Source organism: Lytechinus variegatus, chromosome 3, assembly GCF_018143015.1.
Source record: "Lytechinus variegatus isolate NC3 chromosome 3, Lvar_3.0, whole genome shotgun sequence".
In the NCBI taxonomy this organism is placed as follows: domain Eukaryota; kingdom Metazoa; phylum Echinodermata; class Echinoidea; order Temnopleuroida; family Toxopneustidae; genus Lytechinus; species Lytechinus variegatus.
This window is the reverse complement of record NC_054742.1, coordinates 66,667,323-66,680,048: the sequence shown is the minus strand read 5'-3', so window position 1 is coordinate 66,680,048 and position 12,726 is coordinate 66,667,323. Positions and strand designations below refer to the sequence as shown.

General features: G+C 36.5%; 1 protein-coding gene across 3 annotated transcripts in view; it reads left to right on the top strand.

Moving 5' to 3' along the window:
* Nucleotides 1–12,726, top strand: part of LOC121411719 (sarcolemmal membrane-associated protein-like) — a 54,054-nt gene that overhangs the window by 28,208 nt on the left and 13,120 nt on the right. For 2 of the 3 annotated variants that reach the window (XM_041604555.1, XM_041604554.1), the window contains exons 6-14: nt 2,736–2,903; nt 4,970–5,110; nt 6,370–6,676; nt 7,492–7,644; nt 8,050–8,235; nt 9,690–9,770; nt 10,447–10,869; nt 11,598–11,648; nt 12,537–12,662. In XM_041604555.1, the coding sequence (XP_041460489.1) occupies nt 2,736–2,903; nt 4,970–5,110; nt 6,370–6,676; nt 7,492–7,644; nt 8,050–8,235; nt 9,690–9,770; nt 10,447–10,869; nt 11,598–11,648; nt 12,537–12,662 (1,636 nt within the window). The remainder of the gene's footprint in view (nt 1–2,735; nt 2,904–4,969; nt 5,111–6,369; nt 6,677–7,491; nt 7,645–8,049; nt 8,236–9,689; nt 9,771–10,446; nt 10,870–11,597; nt 11,649–12,536; nt 12,663–12,726) is intronic. The other variant, XM_041604556.1, reaches the window with a different exon arrangement.

Here is a 12,726-nt window from a genome sequence, read left to right as displayed (position 1 = left end):
CTTTTTTCATTATTTTTGTGTTTTTGACACCCTTATCACATTACGTACGTAACATGCCCTACATGTATCTTGAAAAAGACATCCTTTTTACGTGTTTATGGGGTCGCGCATGGTATCCACTCGTCAAAGTAAGTGGCCCGCCTGGGCATGTACATTATAATGAAATGCTCATCAAACATTTGCATGTTGTGAATGTGGTTTTGTGCTTTAGAAGTTCTGATATGTCAGTAAACACTTAATACAAATATGAGTGTTTAGAATATAAACTGCTGTGACCCCAATATGACCCGTCATGTACAGATATGCAGGCCTGCACACTGCACAGAACTGAATTTGAACCCTATTTAACCCTCATTTGTAATGTCCTTAGTCTATGCTATGGTCTCCAACAAAAAGGAAGAGATATATTCAGCCACTGCAATCATTGTATTTTTTTTTACTCTTAGATATGTTTTAGTGTACCAGGTCTGGGCTTGATTAGGCTAATTCCTGTTTGATCCATGAAGTTACAAGCAGGGATTTATCACATGAGTTTATATGATTGAATTACTTCTGATTAATTTTTGTTTTCAATTTTGTTTGTTGTTTTCCCAGCTTTATTTGAATTCCTTAATATTATACAGTCATGTACTATGCCTATGTACATGTCGTATACTTAGTCAGTTATTAATGAATACCTGAAATACAGAAGATATGTATCATTACCCAGAAAGAATTGCGTTCATATTTAGATTTTCTTTTCATGATTGGCATTGTTTTAAACAGCTATTCTTGAGTGATATCCCGTTTCTCAAACCATTCCAATTTTCTCGTACAACTCGAATCACCTGACTATTAGAAGATTGGTGGCTACTACAGGAAGTACTCAACAATACACAATTATTGTTACGTACTTCCTACATGTAAGCAATAACTTCTGGGGATTTCTTACAGCACAGAATGGTGGCATAACCAGGGCAACGGTTATTTAAATTTTTGCCTTGAATAATCTACCGTAAAAGTTGTTGAAATCATGGCATCCCATCTGGATTTATTTGTTTTAGACTTCACATTTTTTGTTTATTCAACAAGTTTTTTTTAAACAGAACTCAGTCGTAGTTATTTTCTATTTAAAATCATTGACCTTTTAATACCAGAAACAAGCCATAGATGCAAGATCTATGTCCATTTTTGTCTCACCTGCGAAGCAAAGTGAGACTATAGGCGCCGCTTTTCCGACGGCGGCGGCGGCGTCAACATCAAATCTTAACCTGAGGTTAAGTTTTTGAAATGACGTCATAACTTAAAAAGTATATGGACCTAGTTAATAAAACTTGGCCATAAGGTTAATCAAGTATTACTGAACATTCTATTAGAGTTTCATGTCACATGACCAAGGTCAAAGGTCATTTAGGGTCAATGAACTTAGACCATGTTGGAGGAATCAACATCGAAATCTTAACCTGAGGTTAAGTTTTTGAAATGTCATCATAACTTAGAAAATATATGGACCTAGTTCATGAAACTTGGACATAAGGTTAATCAAGTATCACTGAACATCCTGCATGAGTTTCACGTCACATGACCAAGGTCAAAGGTCATTTAGGGTCAATGAACTTTGGCCGAATTGGGGATATCTGTTCAATTCCCATCATAACTTTGAAAGTTTATGGATCTGATTCATGAAACTTGGACATAATAGTAATCAAACATCACTGAAAATTTTGTGCAAGTTTCAGGTCTCATGATTAAGGTCAAAGGTCATTTAGGGTCAATGAACTTTGGCCGAATCGGGGGTATCTGTTGAATTACCATCATAACTTTGAAAGTTTATGGATCTGATTCATGAAACTTGTACATAAGAGTAATCAAGTATCACTGAACATCCTGTTCGAGTTTCAGGTCACATGATCAAGGTCAAAGGTCATGTAAGGTCAATGAACTTTGGCCATGTTGGGGTTTTTTGTTGAATAACCATCATATCTCTGTAAGTTTATTGGTCTAGTTCATAAAAAGTGGACATAAGAGTAACCATGTATCACTGAACATCTTGTGCGAGTTAGAGTAGTATTCAAAGTCAGCACTGCTGCTATATTGAACCGCGTGATGCAGGTGAGACGGCCAGAGGCATTCCACTTGTTATTAATTTTATTTAATTGCAACCAGGGGATAATACACAGGAGCTTGGGGACAATTCTTCCCCAAAATACCCCCAAGAGCCTTAAAGGAAGCCCCAGAAACTTTTAATTTATTTTTCATCTGCAATATGCTACAGAAAATGTTTTAATTGGTCTGCTATATTAAAGACCAAGTTACAAAAATATAACATGCAATCCATTTTCTTTTTCTTCTGAAAAGTGCACAGTACTTTCTCTATCAACGATTAACCTTATTAGAGGAAGCACTTTATAATAGATAAGAAGCTGTTATCAATCACAAGGTGTAGTATTAAACTGAATAGTACATTAATGAATTGGTCAAGAGCACATTACTGATAGAAATGTGAATTTTTTATTGATTTAAATATCATGGAAATGGAACGCAGTGTTTAATTTTATACTCATTCTAGTTCTATCTATCTCTCCCGTCTCAATTTTTTTCTCTCCCTCATTCTGTCAATATCTACCGCTATTTGTCTGTTTCTCTTTTATCTTGTTGTCTCCCTCTTCTCTCTCTCTCTCTTACTCTCACTCCCTCCCACCCTAATCCCCCTCTCTCTCTCAAACTCTTTCTTTCTCAATGATCCACCTCTACAGGAAGCACTTCATAGAGAACAGATGCTTGAGCAGAAGCTGGTTGCGTTACAGAGGTTGGTATCGTCTACGCAGGAGGCAACGGACAGTAGCTGGCAGGCTCTCATCGATGAGGACAGGTTACTCTCAAGACTGGAAGTGGTAGAAAATCAACTCAGGGCATATTCTAAGGTATCTTCAAAATCACAACTTGGTTGTTAAAGTTTCCAGGAATCTTCCTGACCATGACAGAAATTTCATTATAAATTGAATAATTTTAGTTGGAAAAGGTAACACAAGTTCAGGGTCATTCCATCTGGATTCACCCAGTGGTTGCACCCGACCGTCTCAGAATTCGTTGTAAATTGGTAAACATAAAATTCAACATGGCCCAAGCACAAAACAGAAAAATTATTCAAATCGGTCCGTCGGTTCTCGCGCTACAGCCCGCCCTTTTCTCCTTGTTTTGACAAAAATGGGCGTGACCTTCAACTTTCAATGGCCATTGCGTCATAACGTGTTGACCAATTTTCACGAAAGTGGTACTATTTAATAGGAAATTCAGAGAGGAATCCAAAAGCATCAAATAATGTATTGGAGCGATTTATAAGGTCGTGACCCTTGACCTATTCTTTGACCTTGAATTTGACCCCCGGACAAATAATTTTTTGACTTGATTTTCGTGTATGTTAATTATTTGTATGATATTGACAAAATATGTTAAAACCAATGATGATATTTTATTTCTTCACCTTTAAAAACTCTTCCAAAGATACCATGAAATTTCACTCTAGTCCCACATACTGATATTCATGTTAGTAAAGTGTTCAAAAATTACATGATTTCTTCTAATCTTAAGTCACAGTATGCAAACACATTAAAAGAAATTAAGCTCATCAGTTCACAAATGAAACATTAAACATTTATGCTCATGAGTAGGTATCTGTTTAGGCATTTTGATGTTCAGCAATATATATCATATATGTATATATTCTTCTTAGTAAAGTGTTTACCCGGTACTTTTATCATCAAATTGTTGAGTATATGCTTATTTAAGGATCCCTAATATACATATATGATATATATTGCTGAACATAAAAATGCCTAAACAGATACCTATTCATGAGCATAAATGTTTAATGTTTCATTTGTGAACTGATGAGCTTAATTTCTTATCATGTGTTTGCATACTGTGACTTAAAGATTGGAAGAAATCATGTAACTGGTGAACACTTTACTAACATGAATATCAGTATGTGGGACTAGAGTGAAATTTCATGATATCTTTGGAAGAGTTTTTAAAGGTGAAGAAATAAAATATCATCATTGGTTTTAACATATTTTGTCAATATCATACAAATAATTAACATACACGAAAATCAAGTCAAAAAATTATTTGTCCGGGGGTCAAATTCAAGGTCAAAGAATAGGTCAAGGGTCACGACCTTATAAATCGCTCCAATACATTATTTGATGCATGTTTTGGATTCCTCTCTGAATTTCCTATTAAATGGTACCAGTTTCGTGAAAATTGGTCAACACATTACGACACAATGGCCATTGAAAGTTGAAGGTCACACCCATTTTTGTCAAAACAAGGAGAAAAGGGCGGGCTGTAGCGCGAGAACCGATGGACCGATTTGACTAATTTTTTTTGTTTTGTGCTTGGGCCATGGTGAATTTTATGTATACCAATTTACAACGAATTCCGAGAGGGTCGGGTGCAAAATTGCACTTTCATTGGGTGAATTGGCATGGAATGACCCTTCAATGTCTCCCTGGTTGAGATGAGAAGTGGCAGAAAATCAACTCAGGGCATATTCTAAGGTATCCTCAAAATCACAGCTGCAAGTATTTCAGTTGTCAATTTCTGGGAGTCTTCCTGACTATGGCAGAAATTTCCTGATTAATTGATTGATAATAGTTTAAAAGATTTTAGTTTAAAAATAGCAACACACATATTAGGATAATGATTGGTGATGCAATTAATTTAGATTTGGGAACCTAGTTAGCAAGTAAAGGTTTATTCAAGTCTTCCTTTAAAATTCAGCAAATTAAATTGTGCTATTTGATTACTTCTTCATATTCACTTGATTTTTTTTTTACCAAACCAATATAATTACAATATATAATGCAATATTTGTTAAATTAATTTGTAGTAAAATTATTGTATTTTTGTTGTTGTTGTTACTGTGGACAAATATGAAATACTGGAAATATCCATCATTTGCCATTCAAATTTGCTTCCTTTATATCAGGCGAACACGGAGGAGAGCATAAGGAAGGAGCTGATAGCACTACAAGAAGACAAGTCCAACTATGAAAAGACTGTCAAGGATTCATTGAAAAAAGCCCTGGAGGAAAAGCTGGAAGCATGCAGGAAAGTTGCAGACACAGAGGTAATTGGTGCTTGCGATTTGGAGGGTTCACAGTTTTATAGGTATTTTAGATGCTAACAAATTATGCATTCAAAGGAGAGATTGTGAGAAAAGTGATTTTCCACGATCGCGGAAAACAGACGGAATTCACGGAATCGGCCGTTTGAAATGGAAAGTGGCTTTTCAAACGGAAAATCACTGAAAACATGTTTTCTCTCAAATGCACAAAATAGCAACAGAAATTAATCCCAAATCCTCAACAAAATACGAATATTAACTGAAAAAAAAACATGATTGCAACAACAATCATGACAATCAACCCCTCCATCACTCGATAGTATCTAAATTAGTTTACATTCACGTCCGCATATAAGGCAGAATACGGCCGTTTGTTGCTAACCCTAATCCCCAAATCAGCGATAAAATCCCATTTAACAATAAAATAATGCTAATATATGAAAGGTGAGAATGTATTCATGTTGATTATGTTTCTCTAAATAGTTTTTGAGCTCCAATCTCTTCGATAAAAATGGATTTTAAAGCGATGTTAGTACATTCCAAATTTTGAGCAGGGCTAGCAGTTTGACATTGCTACTCATTGTGTATTGGTTTTCTATGTAAACGGAATTGTCAATTTTTCATGTACACAAAGTCTATGGGGAAACATAATTTCTGTTTTCAGACATGCTGAAACGGAATATGAGAGTTTCGGAAAAGACAATTTTCAAAAACGGAAAATCACTGTCCCTACTTATAAAGTTGGTAAAAAAGAAAAGTAGTGACAAAAGTGATATTGGATATTTGTGTATTGCACAATTTTCCATCTAAAGTGCCTGTTTTCGACGTTTCAGAAAAATTGAACTTTTTTTCCACCTGAAATCCTTTCATCCTAACCAGAAATACTGCTATTATTTCTACAAGGTTGGGATTCCTTCTGAATTCGTTTTCATTATTAACCTACTATAGCTTTTATCTTTCTGTTGTCAGAAAGTATTAGATTTGAAGTATTACTTAAATCTTGGAAAAAAAAAACCTTGTTTGACTTTTAAGTTCATCTTGTAAGAACCTCAAATCAGGCAAGAAGTCAATGCCGAGGGGCAAGTAAAGTAATAATTAGTTGTCAGGATCAAGTTCATTTGAATGCAAATATGAATATTGGAAGCATCGATGGAAAATTGGGTCTCTCTTGATTTTGGATGTAGTACATCTCTATTCCAATCCTTGAATGGTAACAAAGTTCTGCTATTGTAATTTTGAGTTTTTCTTTCCTTCCCCTCCAGCGAATGTTGAGCAACTCGGAAGACGAGTGTGCGCACGTCAGGGAAGAGCTGGAGAACCTGAAGCAGGAGCAGGAGATGCTCCTGGAGAAGTATTCCCAGCTGGAGAAGGACAGCCAGGAGCTGCTCCAGAAGATGAACGAGACCGACCGGCTCCACGAGGAGGAACTGGAGCGGTTGAAGGAGGAGCAGGGAGAAGTCCAGCAGAGGCTGATTGCACTGCAGATAACCGAGAGTACTCTGGGAGCCAGAGCGGAGGAGCTCCAGGCGGAGAACGACTTCATCAAGGACCAACTCATCTCAACAAAAGGTAGGATGTGTCGCAAAATTTCCTGTTTCTTCATTCGTTTCAGCCATTGAGGGCTGCATTGGCCTTGAAGATACTGTCATCAAAGGCACTTCATGTTCTCATACAAATGATGATGGCTCCTAGTATCTGTTTAAAAACATTTGAAGAAACAGACACGTACAGATAAACACCACAATGTCATATCTTATTAAGCCTGATTGAAAGTTAATTTTAGAAGCTAAGTAGGCATATTAATATCCGAGCAAAGATTTATTTTGTTCCTCTATTAGATCAAATTAAATCACCAGCACTGGTTATGAAATCTGAATGATTTTGAAGTAAAATGAGATTTAGTTTGGAAGAATGCTTCTAAAAATACTTGGTGTTTTGTGTTACTGTTTTCATAACTGTTCAAATGCTAACATGACTAATGTGTGACTAGAGAGAAAAAAAGTAAATAAAAAAAAAGATGGATTCAGATTAATGATATGTCCATTTATATAGTGCATTTATATACTCAACTGCGCTCTGATACTTGGTATCATATTATTACCCAGGCTGTAGCTGAGCTCCCATATTAATAGGTGCTAAAGCATTCAAGGAATGAATCCTAGCGGGTACCATGGCTGGGATTCAAACCCACGAACCTGTTTCAAAGTTTGGAGACTAATCCACTGGTCCACAACACTCCACATATTATAAGGGCTCATATTAGCAGAGACAGTAAAAGAAAATTAGTCTTCCAAATGTGAATTTAGATTTGGATTGACGTTACATTCTAATAGACCTAATAATATGTATAATTAATTTGCGTTAATGTCTGTTTGTGTCCTCAGAACGTCTGGAGGAAGCACAGGAAGCTCTGAAGCGAGTCGGTAGTCCACAGACGGAGGGTGATGTGAGCAATCAAGACCAAGATGAAAAGGAGGATGAAAAGGAAGCTCCAACAGAGGAAAACAATGAAGAGGAACCCGCTAAACATAAAGCAGGTAAATGTACGTAGATGATAAAAATGATGATGGTGATGATGATGGCTAAGATGATGGTAATGATGGTAGTGATAGTGATGTTGGTGATGATGATGATGATGATAATGATAATGATGGTGATGACTATGATGTTAATGGTGATGATTATGATGATGATGATGATGATGATGATTATGGAAATGAAGATGATGACGATGGTGGTGGTATTGTTGGTGATGATGCCGAATGTAATGAAAGTGGTGAAATTGATTAGGACTGATAAAGATGCTGTTACTGCTGTTACTGATGATATTTGACACAACTTCACCCTCCCTCAATTATTTACCTTGGTATAAAGCATTGAATTTGAAATAATCTCCAGCCAATTCTGACTGATTGGGATAAAAAAAGAACAACCCTTGATAGACATCTCATTATCCCCTCCAGGTCCGGGGCCTCCAGTGGAAGGTGATGAAATTCCGGTACATCACATATCTCTATTAACGAATGGTGATGACAGGACGCCCACTCGAGAGTCTGGTGTTCAAGTGGAGACCATGTGGAGGGAAGCCACCAAAAAGGAGATGAATGGCAGGGTGAAAGATGCAACAGGTGGGTGTTTCATAAAGCTGTTCGTAAGTTAAGAGCGACTTTTAAGAACGACTGGTGATCCCTTCTTGTGGTAAATTGTATTGAATTGGCGATGGTTTCGCGCTTAAGAAGGGTTCACCAGTCGTTCTTAAAGTCGCTGTTAACTTAAGAACAGCTTTATGAAACTGTTCCCAGGTTTGTTAACCAGTTTTATTTACCAGTTTGTATCCTGTCAAGCATGAATGAAAAATGTTTAAATCCTGAATAAAAAAAAATACTAATTGAAATTGCAATTTTTTTTTGTGGATTCCCCTCATGTATCCATCCACCAAAAAGTTCGGTTCCTCTGTATGTTATATATCTCTATATGTCATGCCTGTCTGAAAAAGATTGTGCATTACTGCATTATCTATTATGGGCATCGAGAGTGGGGATGGGATTATCGAATATGCTACTCACGTGTGATCAACTGTATGTGAATTCTAATATTGGTCATGACACATATCCAACACAACAAATGATGTTCCCTGTTGTTTTACCTCTTTTGATTGCTTCCTGCATTTCTAATATCAAACTCACTTTATCTCTTGTTTATTTTTCACCACTTCCTTGATTGGTCTCAATGTGGATGGACTAGACAATTTCAAGCTATTCTTTACCACTACACAGTTTGTCATAAAAAAATTCAAACTGTTTTGCATTGAAAAAAGAAGAAGATAAAATATGTGTTTTCTCTCTCTTTTCTTTGTGAGCATACGATATGAAATATGTATATTAAATTTGGATGGCTTATATTTACAAGAAAATCCTGAACCACCTCCCCTTAAGCATGTTGGATGGTTTACAAACATATATTTCAATAATATATTTTAAATTTAATATATATTCACTTTGAAAGAACATTCAAAACTGCCATTTAATGAATTGATCATTGTCTTTGCTATTACGGTATCCTTTTCAGATATTGACTCAACTACCAGGTTTTAAAAATGCTCCCATATGAGGCTTTAAGATTGTAAACTTTGTCAATTGTAATACCACGGTCTCATTTGGTCTACGGCGGCCGTAAGGCGAGTCAAAAACAGCCGTTTAAACATTTTTATACCAGTACATAATAGGTGGTTTGAATAAATAAAACGCTGTTTTCGACTCGCCGTACGGCCGCCGTAGCAAATGTGACCGAGGTATTACTCGCGTGTTTACATCATTTCATAAAATATATTTTTCAAGTAAAACAATATAATGTAAACGACCCTTTAAAAGAATCGGAAGTTAAAGCAGAACGATATAATTTTCAAATATTGGCTTAGGTTTTATCTCATCAAAAGTGCTTCCCATAAAGATTACAGTATGAGACTTTCAGACTGATTTTTTTAAAGTAAACCTCATATATTTTCAGCTTTACTTGAATCAGAAGGAATTTGGGTTTTATAGTCTGAAAATATTAATTACTTTAATCTTTCATCTCTGAATAGATGGTGCTATGTTGGATTCTGTGAAAACTTTGAAGAATACTGCAGAGGAGTCTGTCCTTAGACAAGTATCTAGAAAGAAATGTAAGTTTGGAATATTTCTATCAGCTATTGTCAGAGAACCAAATTCTGGCACTGACCTAGTAATATTGACTTATTTGATTAGAAATCAGGCTTTTAATGTTGTCAGAGTGCAACATAAATTTTGTTGAGGGACTCATTTTATTTTGTTTGTAACATTGTCTTTTTTTAAATTTCATTTCATCATTTTGTTTTGCTTTGCAATGAAAGAAAAGTCACTTGCCTCTAAAGTATGTCATCCCCTTTGGATGAGAAATCCAGTATGGTATTCCTAGCATTCAATCTTTGAAGCATCTATTAAATTGCTTTCCAGGGACCGGAAAAGGTGCATATAATGTTTGCCTGCCAGTCAGGATTAAATGACCAGGGTTATGATATTTCTGTAAAGCACTAGAGATATCCTCCGGATGTATAGCTGCTGTATGAAATTAGGATACTATTTTAGCATTACGGGCTGTCCTCGAACGACTGCCTTTTTACTCTGGAACAAACTCCCTCCATCTCTCTGAAACCTCTCTTCTCTTGACCTCTTAAAAAAACATCTCCAAACACACTTATATAACCAGAAACCTTAACTTGTCTTATGCCATCAACAGTGCTTTCTATTCTCTGGAAAAAGCGCTATATAAATCCAATTATTATTATTATTATTATGTTCGAATGATCCCCTTGCCTGCAGTTGAACTTGAAGAAGCGGAGCAGAGAATAGCGGAAAGCAACAGGACGATAGCTGGTCTAAAAAATGAATTAAGTCAAGCCCACCAGGAACTGGAGAAACATAGTCAAGAAATCAACTCACTAGAGCAGCGGTTGCAGGACGCGGAGGAGCACACCAGGACGGCCGTGGAGAAGGCCGTTGCGGAACTCAGGGAAAGACTATCCCCAGAGGTTGGCTCTGATAGCCAGGACAATGATTCAGAAACCTCTAGCATACAAACATTAGTTGATGAACCTATGATAATGGTCAAGGAACAAGAGAGGCAACTGGCTGCAGCGCCAGGCGGGGGTATATCGTCGTCAAAAGAGTCGTCGTCAACGACGTCTTTGAATTCCTCGAGTGACAGTGATGGTAGACTTCAAAATCATGTACAAGACGATAGTGGTAAGTGGTAGATTGTGGCAGTGTTCTATGCCATAATTTGATCAAGTTGGGTTGTAAGTGTAGATATCCAGCAGTATCCTGGCAAATTTGTGAACCACCAGGGCCCTGTCACACAAATCTTAGCGTTTGATTTTAGGGCTGATTTTTTGCTTCATTGCATTGACCACGATGTACAATCAATCCTGAAAATGAGGTATATGATCAATCATTATTCTTTGTGCGACAGGACCAAGATATGCCAAATCTAACTCTACCTAAGAGTCTATTATGAACTTAAAAAATCTGCCCTGTCACAAAATGGACTGGTTTCTTTTCGTGAAAACTGTAAGACGTCAGTTGATATTTTACCTGTACCACACATAAAACCTTCCAAAACGTTATCTGATTTTCTTACCAGGGGATAATGCATGGCTTGAACCATGTGTAAGGTATGCCTGACTATGAATTAATTGAATTCTCTGAAACCAAACTTGGGATTATTTTGTTCTTTGCCAAATCATGACCTAATTTATCATCATCTCAATGATGATATTATGGAAAAGTATGTTTTATTGACAAAATCAAAATTTTCACTATTTCATGTCATCAGTTAAAGTGTGCATGACTTGGATCCCTCTTCATGCCCCCATGATATCAAATAAATGCAATTTTGACAACTGAGAATATACACTTCAAAAGCTTGCTTTCTAATTTTTTTACAAATGTTTTCTTTTATATTTCTTTTGCAGCAAACTCCTCAGGCTTAAATGAAACTCTGCTAGAAATTGACACCTTGAAAGGTACACAAAGGAATAATCTATTTTTGTCATTGATATTCTATAATAAGGCCCCCTAAAAGCTTTGGTTGTACAGTGAAGGAAATGCTTAAAACATAGGGTTGGTTGGTTGGGATATTCTTATTATTTTTGTTTACATACACACACTAAAGAAAAATATCAATATTTGAAGCAAACTACATTTCTTATTTTTTAAGGCTTCAGCAGCTCTATTTCAAAAGCGTCACCTTTGAAATGTAACGTTTTGATGGGTTTTGTTTGTTGATTTATAAAAAAAAAGAAGAAGATGGATCGGCCATAGCAAAAATATATCCATGAACAGAAATTTACTTACGCAGCAGTATGCAAGCCTCACCTCATCGCAGCCCCTGCCCATTACTGACTTAATTTATGAATATTGTATTCTAAGGATATATGTATTTTCAATATTCACTGCTTTTCCAATAAAAAACCTCCATGTATAATATAGGTATGTTATGTATCAATAAAAAATGTGACAGGAAAACCATACAATGGATTAGGAGCCAGACTAAAGTAATAGACATAAAGCAATTAAATCAATAAAATGGAGATGGGCTAGCCACCTTGCAAGATCACATGATAATAGGTGGACCAAACGCATCACAGAATGGAGACCATGGCTAGAATCACGAAATCGGGGTAGACAAAAATTGAGATGGAGTGACGAGCTCACAAAATTCATTGGCATAAATTGGATTGCATCGGCACAAGATGAGCACCTTTGGCACCAACTTGAGGAGGCCTTCGCCCTGCAGTGGGCTGAACATGGTTGATATGATGATGATGTATCGATGTGCATATACATGTATGAGCCAGAAATTCAAAGATGGTGAAATTTACGATTATTTTGTGCATGTATTCTCCCATTAGATGAACTGCACACGTTACGACAGAAGTACAGTCAACTAGCTACAGAGAATGAATCAATCAGCAAGCAATTACAGACCACTCAACAGGCCGCTAAACTCGCAACAGATAATGCTACCACCTTGAAAGGTACGGAGAATCGTTCGTTTGTGTGATTGTGACAGACCGTATGGGAGCTTGAAAGTAGCAGGCA